The following is a 20,969-nucleotide window of genomic DNA, read 5'->3' as shown; positions in this document are numbered from 1 at the left end:
CAACAAAAACTTGTTTCTCTCATTCCTTTTTTTTTCCGATTTGGTACCAGGGATTTAACTCAGGGGCCCTCAACTACTGAGCCACATCCCCAGCCCTATTTTTGTATTTTATTTAGAGACGGTCTCACTGACTTGCTTAGTGCCTTGCTTTTGCTGAGGCTGGCTTTGAACTTTCGATCCTCCTGACTCAGCCTCCCGAGCTGCTGGGATTACAGGCCTGTGCCACCGCAACCAGCTTCATTCATTATTCATTATTTTTAAAAAATTATGTATGTACGTATTTAGGTGGTACTGGGGATTTAACCCAGGGGTACTCTACCACTGAGCTATACATTCATTCATTAGTAGTAGGGATTGAACCCAGCCAGTGGTACTCTAATACTAGGCTACATCCCTACCCCTTTTTAATACTTTATTTTGAGACAAGGTCTTGCCCAGTTGCCCAGACTGGCCTTCAATTTGTGATCCTCCTGCTTCAGTCTCTTAAGTCACTGGGATTACAGTGTACACTACCACACCCAGCTTAACTTGTTTATCCCTCTTTCTTCTCCTCTCTGTCCTAAGTGTCCTTTTCTCCATATTGATCACTTTAAACAATAAAGACACATTACTGCACTGAGGGAATGAGGAAAGAACTGTTATTTGTCTTGTGTGTAAAACAGTTTTAGTTAGCTTGGTGAGATGGTGCATGCCTACAACCCAGATACTGGCAAGGAGGCAGTTCTAAAGCAGGAGGTCATATATTCCAGGTCAGCCTCAGCAACTTAGAGGAACTCCATCTCAAAATACAAAATGCAAAGGACTGGAAATGTAGCTCAGTGGTAGAGCATCCCTGGATTCAATTCCCAGTACTAAGGGAACAAGAGAGTTTTAGAGCACCTCATGCTCTAAAATACTGTTCTTTATAGCTTTCTCTGCTTGTCCTTATTGTTCTTCTCCTTCCTATTGATTGTGAGGAACTTCTCAGCTATACAATAAGATATTGACAGGATGTATCAATAGCTGTATTACTGACATTTGGGCCTGATAATTCTTTATTGTGAGAGGCTTTACTGCATTGTAGAATGTTTAGTAACATATCTGACATCTAACTGGTAGATGATTGTTGCAACCCCTCCACAGGTGGTGACAACTGTGAAGGATTCCAGATAGTGACAAATGTCCCATAGAAGCAAAACTACCCCTAATTGAGAAATGCTAGTCTAAATGATCTAAGTACCCTCTGAGCTCATAAGTAGCATGATCCAGAAACAAACTTTTTGTACATGTTTCAGTTATATTAAGTCACAATTATTACTGCTTTCAGAAATTAACTTATTAGAAGTAAAAAATGTTGATTCTTGGGGCTGGGGTTGTGGCTCAGTGGTAGAGGTTTGCCTAGCACATATGAGGCACTAGGTTTGATTCTCAGCACCACATTAAAAAATAAATAAATAAATAATAAAGGTTATCACGTTCACATGCAACTAAAAAAAATTTTTTTAATGTTGACTCTTATACACTTTTTTCTTTTTCTTTTTTCTTTTTGATGCTGGGACTTGAACCCAGGGCCTCTGGCATGCTAGGCAAGCACTTCACCACTAAGATACATCTCCAACCCCAATCCATATACTTTTTTTTATGCTAAGTAGTATAAAGCTAATTATTCTGCCTTTATTTAATTCATCAAAGTAAAATATTTTAGAAAGATATATTTTCATTTCACTTCATGCTACTAATACTGAACACAAAAAAGATTACAAAAATAAGGAAAAATTTACTCAAAGTAGATTTTTAAAACAGACTAGGAACATGTCAAATAAGATCTCTGCTTACACCTAAATTAAACAGTATCTAAATATTAACAAACCTCCATTTACTTGACTTTTCCGTCTTACTCGAGATATCTGTTTGTTAGGCTTTTCTCCTGTTCTTGGTGATGATGTGATCAAATTATTATCTATATCACGTTCAATTCTACTCCGCTTTGAAGGATTTTCTCTCTCTTCCTTAAGACATAAGAGGAAAAAAATATGCACTGAGCACAATTATTCTGTCTTAACAGGTTATACTTATAAAATGATAAAATATGGTATAATATTCTTTATCCTGGAGAAACAAAATGCAATTAATAGCAAAGAGTAGCAAAAATGGAAAAATTTTGAGTGTTCTAAGAATATTAATGCAGTTAGAGTACACAAATATAATTAGAACCTTTCTCAAGGCTCACCTAAATTTTCCATGCTATGGAAATAATGAACTGTACAGTGTGCTCTGAATTTTCAGCCAATTTCCCCTTATCTTTAGAACTGTTTTAAAGAACAGAGATCATTTCCTTGAGCACTTGGGAAAGATAGGAGGATAGGAGAGGGAGCCTCATTGAACTTGCTGGCCTGCGACTACCACATCTCTACTGTTTACCTCAATTATTTAAGTGGCCAAATTAACACCAAGGAATCTACTCCTTAGCAAGAAGCTCTATGTCTGTTATCTTATTTAAGGCAAGTTTCCCATGACAAATTTATACTATGCTTGCAGTATAATTGACTTAAATAATATACTTCTGAGCATTAGCCTGATTTATTTTTCTCCATTTATTTATTAGTTTTTGCAGTGCTGGGGATAAAACTCAGGGCAGTACACTTGCTAAGCAAGCATCAACAGCTAAATCACTTCCACCCCTATTTTTCACCATTTATACATCTTTTTCTGTTTTGAGAATTTTTCTAGTCATCCACTAAACAAATCATTGTATTGTAATATTGCCCATGATGATTTAATTAACTACCTAAAATCATTTGATAAGGATTAGAATTTCAAATTTACATATTCTATATAATTAATACATATCAACATTCATAACTGGAAGAACTTCTCTACTTTTTTGGCGCGGGGTGGGGGGGTGGCGGGAGCGGGGACTGAACTCAGGGGCACTCAACCACTGAGCCACATCCCCAGCCCTATTTTACATTTTATTTAGAGACTCTAACTGAGTTACTTTACTCCTCACTTTTGCTGAGGCTGGCTTTGAACTCGTGATCCTCCTGTCTCAGCCTCCCTAGCCACTGGGATTACAGATGTGAGCCACCATACCCAGAACTTCTCTGCTTTCTTATAACACAGTAACTAATAAAATACACTACTTTGCATGTTCTTTCTCTTCTTTTTTCTTCTTGTGGTACTGGAGATTGAACCCAGAAACCCTCTTGTCATTGAGATACATCCTAAGACAAGGTCTCACTCAATTGCTGAGGCTGGCCTTGAACTTGCCATTCTCTTGTCTCTGGCTCCCTAGGATTACAGGTGTGTACCATCAAGCCCAGCCTACTATACTTTCTGAAGGCTGAATATTGTTGAATTATTTCTGAAATAAGCTTGGTATTGTTAATGGTAAAATTTATAATTTCATTTTGGGGTCAAAAAAGAAAAAATATTTTACTGCAAATATCATTCAATATGGAATTTTCCTTTTACTCAGCAATTTATCTTAATTTTAGGTTGCTCAATCAAAACAATATGGCATTACAAAAAAAAAAAAATGATGATGATGCCTCAGTAATCCATAACAAAATTCTTCAATGTTTTACCATTTGTTATTTTACAGTATTTTAAAATGATTAACATGAAGTCTCATATCTCAAACATAGGATTTCCATTATCAGAAAATATAGGAGTTGTCTTTATAAAGTCCTTTAAGAACAGAAGTATTGCAGCAAAGTTTAAATTACACTAAGCTCTAGTTTCCCATGAAGTAGTTTCTCAGTACAGCTGCTATAACACAAATGTTACATAGATTCTTGAAAACCCTGCACTGATACAATGATAAAGATAACAAGACTTGTGGGGGAAAAAAATGTGTCTTACAGGGGATAGAATATAATATGTTGGAGCACATTACTTAAGGCTCCTGTACATTTGTAACCACAGCACTAACAAAAACATTGATTGGGACCTTCAGCGATAACTTGGACACTACCCTCACCCTCAGGTACTAAGAGTTGCTGGAATGTTACCTCAGGGTATAATTTAAAAAATGATGAAGTGGAAACAAGGGCATACAGGACTTGAACAGTAAAGCCTTAAGCCAGTAGGGATTCTATTAAGATGGGCACAAAAGGAAATACACATTGCCATTTTGGAAGAGTTCTTGTACACCTCTGGGGAGAGAGCACCCAATGTAGATTATCATTTTAACTTTAATAAAGCAAAGAAAAGCAAAAATACCAGTGAAAGGGTATTTGCTTATGCAGTAGATGAACAGAAAGTTTCTTGTTCCTTGATGAATTATAAAATTCAATTCCCATTATTCAGAACCCTCTGTCTAGTTCAAAGGAGAATTATATATAAACCAACATAGTATCCATGTTATACTGATAAAGTTCTCCCATTTAACAATAGTGTATAAACTAACTGATGTTGCAGAGGTTGCATATATTGTAACAGAACAGACTTTACTGGGTTCAACTGAGAACACATTTGAATACTTTAGCTTATATCTCTAAAAAGAATCAGAAAGTCAAGTCTAAAATTCTACAGTCTGACGGTCTTACTCTTCAGAACAATGCATTCAAATGTCTGATGATCCAATTCTGAAAGACAATTTGTAAGCCTAGCCTTTTTTGAACATTCAAGTAGTCATATGTTGCATTTCAGTCAGTGATAAACTGTATATATGACAGTGGTTCCATAAGATTATAACAGCTGAGCTGATGTAGTGGTCTAACCCTTTACTTATGCATTTGTGCAAATGCCATTATAAACAAATCTACGGAGCTGCCTGTCATATAGTATAGGATATACACTTATATGTAAGTGCGTAATACTTGTAAATGACAATAAATAACTATTGCTGGTTTATTTATTATGATATATTTTATCATTTTAGAGTATATTCCTTCTACTTATAAAAAGGATTACTTTTATAAAGAAAATAAAGGATTACTATAAAACCATATGCCCTACTGTACAAGCAGCTAGCTCTCCTATTTTGTACTTACCACGCCTCTTTTTTTTTTTTTTTGTAGTGCTGAGTAATAGGCAAGAACTCTAGTCACTGATCTATATCCCCAGCCCCTTACCATCTCTCTTAACTACATTAAGAAGACATGTCAAGTGACAGAAATAAAACATCTAGATTTGTGTAAGTATTCTCTTAGCATTCACATGACAAAATCGGTTCACACCACAATTCCTAGAACTACACAACCTTCTAAAAATGCCTGTATATAATTAGGGAACATATTTACTCCTTTAAGAAAAACAGAAGGTAAAGTGGGAGAAAATAGAAATAATATACACCAGATAGAAAACAGCAGTTCCTAAAGCAGAAAACCAAAGCAAAAACATGGCAATAAAACAATTTTTTTATTCCAACAAAAAAGATTTTGCAATTCAAACTTTTTCTCTTAGTTTTTGACAAATAAAAAAGTAAGATGTACAACATATTTTGAAATATGCAAACAATGTGAAATGGCTAAATCAAGCTAAGTAATGTATGCAGTACCTAACATATGTAACTTTTTTTGTGTATATATGACAGTGTATATATGACCACTGTATATATGACAGTGGTGAGAACACTTAAAATCTAATCTAAGCAATTGTCAAGAATATAATATCCAGGGCTGGCGATGTGGATCAAGCAGTAGCGCGCTCGCCTGCCCGGGTTCGATCCTCAGCACCACATACAAACAAAAATGTTGTATCTGCCGAAAACTAAAAAATAAATACTAAAAAGAATATAATATCCAATGCCTGGCACAGGAACAAGTCCGCAATCCAAGTGATTTGGGAGATGAGGCAGGAAGATCACAAGTTCAAGGCCAGCTTCAGAAACTTAGTGAGACCCTGTACCAAAATAAATTAAAAGGGCTGGGAATGTAGCTGAGGGATGAAATGCCCATACGCAGTACTATAAGGGGGATGGAGGCCAGTTTGCATTGTTATTATGGTCATTATGCTAGACAACAGAGGTCTTGAAATAACTATTCCTCCTAACTGAAATATTGTTTATAAGCCATCCTGGTGTGTATAAAGATGGGTCTCCTTGTAGGGCTTTGTGTGTATGGTACTGGGGATTGAAACCAGGAGTACTGTGACACTAAGGTCCACCCTCAGCACTGTATGTTTTGAGATGGCCTCACCAAATTGTCCCAGTTTGGTCTCTCTCTCTCTCTCTCTATACACACACACACACACACACACACACACACACACATGTATGTATGTATGTATGTGCATATATATATATATATATATATATATATATATATATACACACACACACACACACACACACTGGCTCAGCCTCCCAAGTAGCTGGGATTACAGGTATGTTATTTTTATGTGGTGCTGAGGATGAACCCAGGGTCTCGCATGTGCTAACACACCTGACCTCACTGTAGCTTTGATATGTATTTCCCTAATAACTTATAACATCATACATCCTTCTATACACTTGTTAGCCATTTTGTACACCTTCAGAGATTTCTGTTCAAGTCCTTTGTCTGTTTTTTTCAAACAGGGTTGTTTTTGCACTCTTTGACCAAAACCACAAATAAAAAAAAAAAGATTTCAAAGTACACATTGAAAGAGCACACTGTTTACCAAAAAAAAAAAAAAAAAAAAAAAAAAAACCTAACATCAATAGAATTTAGAGAAAAATGTCAAATTTAACTCATTTATAAAGAGTAAGAAATTCAGTTATCATCAAGAATGAGAATACTTTTTACATCAGAATAAAATTTAAAATAATCTAGAGAATAAAATGTGAGCCAAGGATTTTTTTATTCAGCAAAACTGATCTGTAATCATAAAGGCAATGTTATTAACATGTACAAACAGATCTTGAACTGGGGTGGTGACAAAACTAAGAACAACTTGGGAATTGGGTAAAGTTCAGGTGTTTGAACTTTTGGGCAACACAGTGAGACCTTACGTCAAATTGTCTTCAACTTTTTTATAAGCAACATAATCCTGACCCCCCAAACTAAAAAATATTACAAATCAAGATAATTACAGATCAAAATTCCTCTTGAACACACATAAAAATCCGACAGTATATGTGTGGGGGGAGAATCTCACTGAATCAATACTAACAAACAAGCTATGGTTTCTGTTAAAAAAAACTTGATGCGCTACTCAAAATTACTCAGCGGTGGAGCGCTCGCCTAGCACATTCAAGACCCTGGGTTTGATCCTCAGCACCACATAAAAATAAAATAAATAAAGGAAAGGTATTGTGCCCAACTACAACTAAAAAATAAATATTAAAAAAAAAAAAAAGAAGAATGAAGGAGGAAAATCTTAAGGCTATGACAAAACATGATAAAAACTCCTTGAAGCTGGGCACGGAGGCACATGCCTATAGTCCCAGTGACTCAGGAGGCTGAGGCAGGAGAATCACAAGTTCAAAGGTAGCCTCAGCAACTTAGCAAATCCTAAGCAACTTAGTGAGACCCTGTCTCAAAATAAGAAAAATGAAAATGGCTGGGGATGTAGCTCTGTGGTTAAGCTTCCCTGGCTTCAGTCCCATTACCAAAAAAAAAAAGTAAACTGGGCATGGTGATGCATGCCTGTTGCCAACTACTTACGAGGGAGATTAAGACAGGACAATCACAAATTTAAAACCAGTCTTGGCAACTTAAGACTCGATCCAAAATTTTAAAATGAAAAGTGCTGGGGATGTACTTCAGTGGTAAATTGATAGACAGGTAGTGTAGCAAAGTGGAGACTGAATCCACTGGGTACCAGAAAAAGAAAACCCACATTAGTATAGGTATAAAGATGGATATAGTTCAGAATGCATTTCAGAAAGAGATCTACACATACGGCTTTTAACTTTCACAAAAGTTATCAATCTAATGTGGAAAGGCAATTCTCAACAAATGTTGCTTAATTATAAACCTACTTTTCCTTCCCCATTTATTAATTAACTTACTTATCTATGTATTTATTACAGTCCCAAGGGTTACTTCATTTTAGAGGATACTGCCCAAGCCCTAGAATGAGACATTTCTTCAAGAAGCCTGAAACCTTAGTTCTTTTTATTGAAGTATAGTAGAAACCTAAAACAGGGTGCTAGTTTCGTACAGTTCAGGGCTATTTTGTGTATGGGGAAGAAGAAGAATGAATTTTAAAATAAAATTGTTTCTTCTATTAAACTAGTCACCTGAGCTTATTTTTCTTCATTCCATAATTAGTAAATTAATCCAGTTATTAAAAAATCCCTCTGTTGGGGCTGGGGATGTGGCTAAAGCGGTAATGCGCTCGCCTGGCATGCGCAGGGCACTGGGTTCAATCCTCAGTTCCACATAAAATAAAGATGTTGTGTCCACTGAAAACTGAAAAATAAATATTAAAAAAAAAATTCTCTCTCAAAAAAAAATCCCTGTTGCTGGGCTCAGTGGTAAATGCCTGTAATCCCAGCAGCTCGGGAGGCTAAGGCAGAAGGATACCAAGTTCAAAGCCAGCCTCAGCAACTTAGTGAGGCACTTATCAACTCAGCAAGACCCTTTCTCTAAATTAAAAAAAAAAAAATTTAAAAGGGGGTTGGGGATATAGCTCAGTGGTTAAGTGCCCCTGGGTTCAATTCCTGGTAAAGAGGGAAAATACATTTGTTTAAAAAAAGAGAGCGAGAGAGAGAATTGCTTACAAGAACAAGTAGTGGGGCTGGGGTTGTGGCTCAGTGGTAAAGCGTTTGCCTTGCATGTGTGAGGCACTGGGTTCAATCCTCAGCAACACATAAAAATAAACAAAATAAAGTTTGTGTCCATCTATAACTAAAATAAATAAATAAATATATAGATATATGAATAAGTTGAATTTATCTTTGGTACTAAGAAGGAAAACCAAATAAAACTATGATGTTTAGCAATATATAGGTTAAGGAGTAAGAATAAAAGTTTTCACTTAATCTTTGCTCCAGAAAGAAAAATACACTTCTGGCTTTTTGTTTGTTTGGCACAAGGGACTGAAACCAAGGCACTTAACCACTAAGCCACATCCCCAGCCCTTTTTATTTTTTGTTTAGGGATGGGGCTGGCTTTGAACATGTGGTCCTCCTGCCATAGCCTCCAGAGATGCTGGGATTACAGGCTTGCACCACCATGCCTTGTCCTACACTTCTGATCTTTAAGATATGTAGTATGTGATACCCCTTATATCCATAAATGAACAACACCTCTTGTTTAGATTACCTGAATACTCTCATAGCTAATTTATGGCCAAGTTAGAACTAGAATACAGATATAAACTAATTGACAATATAAAAAGAGGAAAAGACCAAGAACACCAATAGCTATGTGACCCTAGAAATCATAATAAAGAACAACAGATAAAGTGGGCTAATAACATAGGTAAGCAAGTTTCTAAAAGATTCACCAGAGGCATAAAAGCAAAGTAAAATATCTCAGAAAGGAACACAGCTCAAAAGAGAAAGCAAAGAAGTTTGTCTATATTTCAAGTCTACTCACATAGTTGTGAAAATCCAAAAGGAAAGAAAAAGAATGGTGCATGGTTATAATTCCGGTAACTCAGGAGGCTGAGGTAGGAGTAGTGCAAGTTTGAGACCAACCTCAGCAACTTAGCAAGGTCCTAAGTAATTTAACAAGACCCTGTCTCAAAATAAAAAAATAAAAGGGGGTTGGGGGTGTGGCTCAGTGGTTAAGTGCCTCTGGATTTAATTCCCAGTATTGAAAAACAAATGAACAAAAAAATAAAAGAAGAAGAAAAAGGAATGGTACCAAGAAAATAAAAGTAGCAGCATAGGAAATTGTCTCACTTTGGGTTTGAAAGGGACACTTGTAGAAATAAGAGCAGTAGTCCATCATCTAGAGAGAAAGATTAAGGGAGTAGTAAATGGTGATATAGGTACAAAATACTACATGAAAAACTTCCTATAAAAAATTAGGTTCAGGGCTGGGGATGTGGCTCAAGCAGTAGCGCGCTCGCCTGGCAAGCGTGCGGCCCGGGTTCGATCCTCAGCACCACATACAAAGATTTTGTGTCTGCCGAAAACAAAAAGAAAAATAAATAATTTTTTTTTAAAAAATTAGGTTCAATTTTGAGCTGATAACAATATAAATAAATGACAAAGTGGGCAGCACAAGAAGACCCAACTTTTATTTACCTACACACCAAGAATAATCTTCACACTAGAAATTTACTATCCTTACATAAATTAGATTTTGTACTATAAATACAATAGCTACTTTCAGACAGAATGGTGGAAAAAAGGTACAGGATAGAGTCAAATATATATGTATTTAAAATACTAATATCAGGGGATTGAATCCAGGGATGCTTTATCACTGAGCTACACCCCCTACATCCCAATTCTTTTTATTTTTCACTTTGAAAAAAGATCTCACTAAGATGCTGAGACTGGCCTTAAACTCAAGATCTTCCTGCCTCAGCCTCCCAAATCATGGGATTGTAGGTATATACCACCACCCCTGGCTTTAATTTCTTTAATCTGGAACAAGGTATCTCCAAGTTGCCTAGGCTGGCCTTTAACTTGGGATCCTCCTGCCTTAGCCTACAGAGTTGCTGGGATTATAGGCACACCCCACCATGCCCAGCTCCTCCATGATATTTTAAAGCAATGGATATACTATATGTTTGTTTATATATGATAGGCTCTGCTGCCCCCCGTCCATCTAAGAAATATAAGCTATAGAAAATGGAAGGATCCTTCTGCCTTTGACGTCTCTTATCTCCTTATCTTGGCAACTAAAATGGAGGTCCTGGGTTTTTGTTTTTAATTTTTTGTAGTTGCAGATGGACAGAATGCCTTTATTTTATTTGTTTATTTTTATGTGGTGCTGGGGATCGAACCCAGTGCCTCACACATGCCACGCAAGTGCTCTGCTGCTGAGCTACAGCCCCAGCTCGAGGTTCTGGGTTTTTTAAAACTATACTTTCATTTCTCCTCCATTATGCATCCTCTTCTAACACACTGTTAAACAAACCCTGGGTCACTGAATGATCTCCCCAATGTCTTCCCTGGCAGCAACTGGAGGTAGAACTAGTTAATGCGAAGTAGGGAGGTTCCTAACTAGAGCCTGGTGGCACTTGACCCTTCTCCCTAACAAATGTGAATTGCCTGCCAAGGCTAGGTACACAGCAGGTGCTCAATTAAATTGCAATTGTATAAATATCCTCCTAAGCCATAAGATTATAAGTTTAGGGGTGGAGGGCAGGTGTTGGTGGTGGTAGTGGTAGAAAAACTGGGAGACTCCCTGAGCTGGGAGAGTCATGTATGCTTGGCAAAGATTAGGGAAAGCTGTGCATGGTTTTGTTCAGACCTGGTTATTAAAAGTAACTCTGAAAAATAAGCAAACAAATAAAATACTAGTACTGTCACTTAACTGGAGGTGCAGTAATGCATAATACTTAATATACGCTCTAAAACAGGGCTAATTAGCTTCCGGCATTGCCACCTAAAGCTAAATGTTATTTGAAACTAACGAAAGAAAGTCTCAGAAAGACAAAACTTTTACAATAAAACAAAAATAAAAATCTTATACAAACACAGACTATAAATCTTGACCAATGGTTTAGTTATTATGCTCTATTAATTCTATTACAATAAAATCTACCACTATGAATAAGTCAACGCAGTATTTATTTTCTATTGCTCAAAATAAGCAGCTTACGTTACAATAAAACTTTTTTTGAGTGGGTGTGGGGGGGGCAGAGATTAAACCCAGGGATGTTTAAACACTGAACCATCTTCCCAGCCTTTCTAATTTTTCATTTTGAGACAGGGTCTTGCTAAGGCTTAGGGCATTGATAAACAGCTGTCCTCAAATTTGTAATCCTCCTGCCTCAGCCTCCAGAGTCACTGGGATTACAGATGCGTGCCATCCACACCCAGTTCATAATAAAACATACATCATACAAATTTAATTGTACCAAGAAAGAACACAAAAATAGCATGTAATCTATATATAATGAATGATAACACTGTACCTTTATTATATATTAAAAGTTTGTCAAACTGCTTTTCAACCTTGTTGTAAAATCTAACCTGAAAATAATAGTGATTTATTTGATTGATATTGGGGATTGAACTGAGGGATGCTCTACCACTAAACCCTCTTTTTTGTTTTTTATTTTGAGATAGTGTCTCATTAAACTTCTGAGGCTGGCCTTGGATTTGCAATCCTCCTGCCTCAGCCTCCTGAGTGACTGGAATTACTGGTGTGCGCCACTGCACCCCAACTAACCTAAAATAATGCTAAAACAAAGTAGTTACCATTACTCCCATATTGCTATCCTCCTGAAACCCAGAAGGAAAAATGACTCTCCTTAGGTCACTCAAATTGGCCCACAATATGAATCTAGAGCATGACTTCGGGTTGGTTTCCATTCTTTTTAAAAAAATAATTTCGTCTTCAATGAAGTATTACATTTCCATTGTGCAAATGTTAGAATTCAGGTAGATAAATCATTTTCCTAATTAGTGAATAATATTAACAAAAAACTTACTATTCTCTGAAATGAAAGACAATGGAAGTAAAGGAAATAATTTAAGCCAGGCACAGTGAAATAGGCCTGTAATCCCAGCTACTGGGGAGGCTAAGGCAGGAGGATTATAAATTCAAGGCTGTGCTGGCCAATTTAGCCAGACTCTGCCTCAACATAAAAAAATGAGGGCTGGAGATGTAACTCAGTAGTAGAGCACCCCCAGATTCAATCTCCAACTGAGAGGTGCAGAAGAGAAAGATAAAAAATAAAGGAAGAAGAAGGGAAGAGAGAAAGACTCAAGAATAAGGAAATTTTTTCTTTTGTTTCCCATAATGCCGAAGGCAAAGTGGGTGACTAGATCAGTGGACTAAATAATGTTCATCTTCAACTTCCATTAAATATTTTGTATGTGATAATCTAGGTAAAATAATACTAAAATGCAGATATTCCCTTAAAACAGACTCAATCAGTATCAATATCTCATTTATATATGCTTAGAGGAAACAACCTAAACATCACCTCTTTTTAATGTAAGTATAAGGCAAAACCATTACCTTGGGTGTGCTTCCTTTAATGAATTTTTTAATAGAAGACAATAGGCCGGTTTCATTCTTCGGTGGTTTTTCTCCTCCTGATGGCAGCCCATCATCCACCTCTGAATATTTCCTTTTTGCTCTGGCAGTGCGTTGTGTTTGGATTTGATTTGACTGCTGAGAAGCTTTTCGTGTTCTCAGCCTCATCTTTTATGGGTGCCACATGTAAAACTATAAGAAAAATAATAACAAAGGTTATTAAAATTAAAACCTAGTATATGCAAATGTGCCCAACTTACATAATAAAAATCTCTTGATTTAAAATAAATTAATAAAAGAAAAAAAAAGTCCAGTTCTCTAAGCAGATTTAATCATTATGCTACCTCTGCTCATGCCAAGATTGCCATTTGTTTAATCGTTCATTTATTCTACAAATATTTATTGAGCACTTAACCACATTTGAAGCACTGGGCTAGGTAAACACCGATAAGGTAATGAGCTAGGTAGAGAAAAGTTTGCCTTTCCAAACTTACAATGCAGTGGGAAAAACATTATTCAATGAATGAGTTAATTCCATGAACACAATTCCAATAATCAATAATTATACAAGTATAAATAGGCGCAGATGGATCATTTTGAGATTCTAATCTTAACACATATAACAATACTTTAAAACTATGTTCATGAGCTAGGGATGTGGCTCAGTTGCAGAGTACTTGCCTAGCACTGATTGAGGCCCTGGGTTTAATCCCCAACACAACAACAAAAATGCCTAATACCAGCAACCTGGGAATCTGAGGCAGGAGGATGCCAAGTTCAAGGCCAGCATGAACAATGTGGTTAAGAACCTGTTTCAAAGTAAAAAAATAAAAAAATAAAAAGGGTTGAGGATGTAACAGCTCAATGGTTGAGCATACCTGGATTCAACCCCCCAGTACCACCACTACCCACTAAAAAAAGGGCAACCCCTATCAAATCTCTTCTCACCTTGGAGGAGTTCTGTCTCTCTTATTCTCATTTGAATAAATGCTACACTCTTTTATGCTTACTTGCTCTCATCTATCGATTTCATTCTTCAAACTCACAAGATAAGAACCTGGAAAGAAGGCATTGGCAGGCAATTGGGTCTGCTGCCAAACTACAGCAGCAGAGGCTATCAAGCTATAAATGGCCATACAAATAGAATTCAAAATGAAATCCCCATCTACTGGGGAACCTTAGCTAGGCTCCGGAGGACCCTGACTGCTGTACTCTTTCATCTCCCCTTTTCAGTTTGAAGAAGCCACAGCAATCATCACCCCTTTTCCTTAAGGAAATTAGGGATCCTCCTTCAGAGGCGGGGAAAGAATAGGATAGGATAGACATACAGATAGTAAAAGAAATAGGCCCCATAATAGCTTCTCGAAATGTAAAGGCCACTCCATAAGATTAATTTGTAGAAACATCCCAAATATTCCAGCAAACTCCTTTGTCCCAGGGCAATGGGAAAAGGAAGGCTAAACAGACCTGAGTGAAAACTACAGACTCAAGCTAAACAAACAGAATAGTTCAGGCTGAACCAATAGCATTGACACTTTTCCAATACTTGATTAGCATAGACATTGATCCATGTCCCTACCAAGACTAGTTAAGTGAATTAGTGGCAATCCCTATAAGGTCAGGTCTCCTCTCACCCTGCAGGAGTTCTGTCTCTTCTTCTTACTTGAATAAATTCTACCCTTTTACAAAGAAAGGAAAGAAGAGGAGGAGAAGGAAGAGGACACATAAGGCTCTCTATTTGGTCACTTTCATTTTACAGATAAGAAAACCAATGGTTGGCAAAACTGGCAAGACACTTAGAAAAACAGTTAAGGACACACCCTTGAATTACAATCTGTGAAACAGAACATGAAGACTAAAACTAAGTATTAAGAAATGTGCCAGACCTGGGCAAGATGGTGCATGCCTGTAATCCCTGTGGCTTGGGAGGCTGAGACAGGAGGATCACGAGTTCAAACTCAGTAAGACTTTTCTCTAAATAAAATACAAAATAGGGCTGGGGATGTGGCTCAGTGTTTGAGTGACCCTGAGTTCAATCCCAAGTACCCTCCCCACAAAAAAGGAAAGAAATGTAATCTTGAACTTCGAAGTCTATAGAACTGTGAGAAATAAATTTCATCAGCCACCCACCCACTCAGTCGTTGGTATTTTTCTTATGACAGCCAGAAAGGACTGAGATACGCCCCCCCCAAACTCAAGACTTAACAAAGTCTCAAAACATCTTTCCAAATGATGTTTTTCCATAACCAAATGACACTCAACTTTAAATTGCCATATCTTTATTTTATTTGCCCCTTTTCCTAAAGGGTCAATGTTAATTTATAAAAGGATTGTCAAAGGTATCTGTTATTTACTTAACCTGTCTATACTATACAAATTTGATCTAAATTCCTTTAATTAATTCAGTACAGAAGTTTATGTAGGAAATGCAGGGCTGAAGTTGTGGCTCAGTGGTAGAGAACTTGCCTAGCACAAGTGAGGCACTGGGTTCAATCCTCAGTACCACAGTACCACAAAAACAAAATAAAGATATATAGGAAATGCATAGGAAAAAATTAAATTTTTTAATCAACTTCTATAATCTAAAGATTCTTTTCCAGGGCCGGGGTTGTAGTTCAGTGGTAGGGCACTTGCCTACCATGTGTGAGGCACTGGGTTAGATTCTCAGCATCACATATAAATAAACAAAATAAAGGTCCATTGACAATTAAAAAAAGAATAATAAAATTAAACAAATAAATAAATATTCTTTTCCAAAATGCCTAAGGGTAAACCTATTTCAACAAACCCAGACTCATTAGGTGGAAATTACAAAAAATTATCAAACAATAAATATATTGATGTACAGTGGTCTTAAAAGACACGACATAGGGGCTGGGGTTGTGGCTCCGCGGTAGAGCGCCTAGGAAGTTCAAGGCCCTGGGTTTGATCCCCAGCACCACATAAAAATAAACAACAACAACAACAACAAAAAACTATTGTGTCCAATTAAAAAATAAATGTTAAAAAAAAAGATATGACATAAAGGAGTCCAGTCTTAAGGGGTTCACTTCATTAAAATTGCAAACAAAAGAATGAGATGATAATTTCTGCCTGAGAGAAACAAAAAGTCCAGCAAATAAGTATAGAATATACTTTTATATCTATAAAATGCAAGATCAAGTTTAAGAAAAAGGTCCTTTTAAAAACACACTGAACAGGTGGGGCTGGGGTTGTGGCTCAGTGGTAGAGTGCTTGCCTATCGCAGGTGAGGAACTGGGTTCGATCCTCAGCACCACATAAAAATAAATAAATAAATAAAAATAAAGGAATTATGTCCACCTACAACTGAAAAAATATTTTTAAAAAATCGAACAGGTATTCACCAGAATGAAAGACAAGAACCCTTAAAAAGGAAGCTGAAGTGTGGAATGTAGGTTGTAAATAGTGTTAAATAGGTTAAGTAGGTTTAACAGCAGTCAAACCATTAGGAATTTTCAAAACTAACCACTTTTTTTTTTTTAACACAAGACTGAGAATTTCTCCCAGAGCCCTACCACATGCCAGGCAACAGCTCTGAATGAGCTACACAACCACCCCCATTTTTAAATTTTGAGAGTTGCTCTTGAAACTGCCCAGGCTAGTTTCATTTGTGTGTGTGTGTGTGTGTGTGTGTGTGTGTGTGTAGGAGTGGGGGATACAGGGGCACTGTATCACTGGGCTACATCACCAGCCCCCTTTTTAAAAACAGGGTCTCAAAAGAACAGGTCTTTTTGTGAAGCTGGTAGCAAACTTGCTATCCTCCTGTTCAGTATCCCAAGTAGCTGGAATTACAGATACATGCTCCTATATCCAGCTAAGAAAATACTTTTCAATGGCACATGGAATCCTTACCATAATAGGCAACATGCTGAGTCTTGAAATTTATCAAGACTAGGCTCTTATTTAAAAAAAAAAAAAAAAAAAATTCTCAAAGGCTGGGGTTCAATCCCCAGCACAGCAAAAACAAACCAAACAAAAAACTGTTCTCTGACCACAATCATAAATCAAATTATAAATCAACAGCAAACCTGAAAGTATCAAATACTTGGAAATTTTAAAATATATAGCCAAACATGATGTTGTGCACCTATAATCTCAGCTGTTTAGGAGGCAGGAGAATCACAAATTCAAGGCCAACCTAAGCTACTTGGCAAGACCCTGTCTCAAAATAAAAAGGCCTTATAGCACATATCTGTAATCCCAGCAACTCAGGAGGCTGAGGCAATAGAATTGCAAATTTGAAGCTAGTCTAATCAACTTAGACCTTATCTCAAAATAAAAAAAATTTTTTTTTTTTAAAAAAAGAGCTCAAAATACAGCTCAGAGGCAAAATACTCATGGATTCAATCCTAACTACCACGTGCACATATGCTCACACACAAATGTCAATCAATATCATATGATAGTAAGTGAATAAAGGAAAATATCCACATGATCATCTATAGTGAAGCAGAAAAAGTGTTGTTTGTTCAAACCTTTCATGATAAAAACAATTTCAACAAATGAAAAAAATGGAACTTCCTCAACCTGATAAAAATCTATGATAATCACACATGGTCAAAAACTCAATGCACTACTTGCAAGATCAAAAAAACAACAAAGACATCCACTTTTATCATCTCTACTCAACATTTTTTTTTGGGGGGGGGGGATCCCAGCGATTGAACTCAGGGGCACTCAACCACTGAGCCACATCCCTAGCCCTATTTGCATTTTATTTAGAGACAGGATCTCACTGAGTTGCTTAGCACCTTGCCATTGCTGAGGCTGGGTTTGAACTCATGATCCTTCTGCCTCAGCCTTCAGAACCACTGGGATCACAGGCATGCGACACCTCACCCAGCTCTACTTAATATTTTACTGGAGGTTTAACCAGGCAATTATATGCATGTACGTGCACAGTCGTGCACGTGTGCACACACAAATTTATGTTAGAACAAAAAGTAAAACTCTCTCTTTATAGATGACGTGATCTTGTACAAAGAATAACAATTAAGGAAAAAAAGAATGAACTACTAATAAAAATGAAAAATTTTATGACCATCAAAAGACACCATTAGGAAAATCAAAAGGCAAACTGGCAGAATATTCACAAAATACATATTTCACAAAGAACTTCTATCTAGAACACACAGACATCCAAAAACACAATACACAGGACAAAAAAGTCAACTGAAGGGGGGCAAAAACTTTGAGAAGATACTCCATTAAAAACTAGATGACTGAGCTGGGCATGGTGGCACATGCCTGTAATCCCAGCTACTCAGGAACCTGAAGCAGAAGGATCACTTGTTCAAGGACAGCCTGGGCAACTAAATGAGGCCTTAAGAAACATAATGAGACCACAACTCAAAAAATAAAAGAGACTGGGAATGCAACTCAGTGGTAAAGCATCTTTGGGTTCAATCCAGAGCATCACCAAAGAAGAAAAAAAATGTATATGTTAAAACCACAAAAGGCATACAAATTCACATATACTAAAATAGCATACATTAAAAAGACTGACAAAAGTAGTAAAGACCATGAACAATGAGATCGCTCATATTCTTTTGATAGGAATATAAGTTTTTTGGCAAAGTTCAGTTATTCCTAATATATACATCTAACTCTTTGATTCAGTAATCTCACTTTCAAGGTTTTTGAGAGTTCTTGTTTGTTTTAACATACTGGGAATTGAATCCAGGGTCTCCAATACGGTAGGTAAGTGCTCTACCACTAAATTACATCCCAAATCTTTTTTAAAAATTTTATTTTGAGACAGAATCTCTCAATTTTGCCCAGGCTGGCCTCCAATTTGTGATCCTCCTACCTGAACCTTCCAGGTAGATGAAAGAATGTAATTGTGCACTATTGTGCCTGCCTCACTTCTAAAGTTTTTATCCAAGAAAAATATAAACATGTCCACAATATACTTTTTTTTAAAGTACATCTTTTTAAAATATATTTTATTTATTTATTTAGTTGTTTGTTTATTTATTATGTGATGCTGAGAATCAAACCCAGTACCTCACACATGCTAGGCAAGTGCTGAGCTACAGCCCCAGCCCAAGAATATGAAAATTTCTTATTTCAAATGGACTTATTGAAGCCATTCCTTTGATTATAAAATTAACTGTTTAAAAACTTTAATAGCACATTAAAACAAAAAAGATTACATAATTCTTCAACCCAGAGATGAATGAACTGTGGGTATATTAGTCTGTTTTAATATGTATATGTACTATACTCAATAATTAGACTTATACTACATATATTATCTGCTTTCCCCCGTCTATACACGGTAAAAATTGGAAGGTTTTGTTTTGTGTTGTTCTGATTAGCTATGCTGCCCAGGCTGGTTTCAAACTTTTAGGCTCAAAAGATTCTCCTGTCTCAGATGTCAGAGTAGCTGGTAATACGCAAACATATAAGACTGGGAATATAATTTTAATAGCCATATAATATTCCAATGTAAGATAAATGTTCCTTTTGGTGAGGATACCGGGAATTGAACCCAGGGATGCTTAACCCAGGCATGCTTACCTACTGAGCCAGATGCCCTGTCTTCTTTTATACTTTATTTAGAGATATCTCCCTAAGTTGCTTAGGGCCTCACTAAGTTGCTGAGGCTAGCTTTGAACTTGCAATCCTCCTGCCTCAGCCACCAGTGATGCTGGGATTACAAGCGTACGCCACTGGGCTCAGCTCCATAATTTGAACACTGAGTTGTAAGGAAATTAAATTGTTCTAACTACTCACTACTATCACCTCAAATGAAGTAATTATATAAATTTCTGATTCGCAAGATAGTCTCCTAATTTCCTAAACCAGGAGAAATAGCACATGCTTAAGTAATCTCAGCTCTTTAGGAGACTAAAGCAGGATTGTAAAAAGTCTAGGAGTTCAAGGTCAGTTTGGGCAATATAAACAGACTTCTGAGAAGGGAGAAGAGGGAAAAGGAGGGGAGGGGAGAGGATGGGGGAAAGAAAGATAAGGAAGGGGAAAGAAAAAAATGAGAAAAGGAAGGAGAGATGGAGGGAGAGAAAAGAAAAGAAAAAAGTTTCTAGGGGATTAATATACAGAAGATATAAAGATTCAAAAAACAAAACAAAACAATACATGGGTAAAAGAACTAAAAAGAAACTCCTCACAAGAAGAAACACAAACGGCCATTAATTATATGAAAAAAAAAAAAAAAGTTCAACATCTCTAGCAATCAGGGAAATGCAGAATAAAACTACACTAAGATTTCATCTCATTCTAGTCAGAATGGCAATGATCAAGAATACAAACAAATGCTGATGAGGATGTTGGGGAAAAGATACACTTGAACTTTGTTGGTGGGACTGCAGACTAAGTACAACCACTCTGGAAAGCAGTACAAAGATTCCTCAAAAAATCAGAGATGGAACCAGCATATGACCCACCTATCACGTTCCTTGGTATTTTCCCAAAAGATCTAAAATCGGCATACTACAGCAACAGTCACCTCAATGTTTATAACAACACAATTGATGATAGCTAAATTATGGAATCAACCTAGGTACTCTCAATAGATGAATAGATTAAGAAAATGTGGCATATATACACAATGAAGTTCTATTCAGACATAAAGAAGAAAGAAATCTTGGCATTTGCCAGCAAATGGATGGAAATGGAGAATATCATTCTAAATTAAATAAGTCAAACTCAGAAACTCAAAGATTTTTCTCTCATATGCAGAAGCTAGAGTGAAATAAAGGAAAGATGAAGAGAAGGATATTATATTAATGTAGTAGGAGATAAAGAAGCAGAGTAGAGAGATGATAAAGGGAAGACAATGCAGAATAAATTCTTAAAAATTATGTTATTTGCATATATAAATATACTACAGGGAATTTTACCTTTATATATGTAAAAATAACCAATCAAATATAAAATAAATAGATAAGCCAAAGGAAGTCTAAA

At 36.5% G+C, this 20,969-nt stretch overlaps 1 protein-coding gene across 3 annotated transcripts in view; it reads right to left on the bottom strand.

Moving 5' to 3' along the window:
* Positions 1–20,969, bottom strand: part of Ctdspl2 (CTD small phosphatase like 2) — a 77,068-nt gene that overhangs the window by 39,888 nt on the left and 16,211 nt on the right. For all 3 annotated transcript variants that reach the window (XM_071608210.1, XM_071608209.1, XM_027925910.2), the window contains 2 exons: positions 13,005–13,214; positions 1,850–1,988 (listed from right to left, as the gene is read on the bottom strand). In XM_071608210.1, the coding sequence (XP_071464311.1) occupies positions 1,850–1,988; positions 13,005–13,190 (325 nt within the window). In that variant the 5' untranslated portion in view covers positions 13,191–13,214. The remainder of the gene's footprint in view (positions 1–1,849; positions 1,989–13,004; positions 13,215–20,969) is intronic.

The sequence above is a fragment of the Marmota flaviventris genome, chromosome 2 (assembly GCF_047511675.1).
Source record: "Marmota flaviventris isolate mMarFla1 chromosome 2, mMarFla1.hap1, whole genome shotgun sequence".
NCBI lineage: Eukaryota > Metazoa > Chordata > Mammalia > Rodentia > Sciuridae > Marmota > Marmota flaviventris.
The sequence above is the reverse complement of the archived record's forward strand: the minus strand, read 5'-3'. Positions and strand labels throughout refer to the sequence as shown.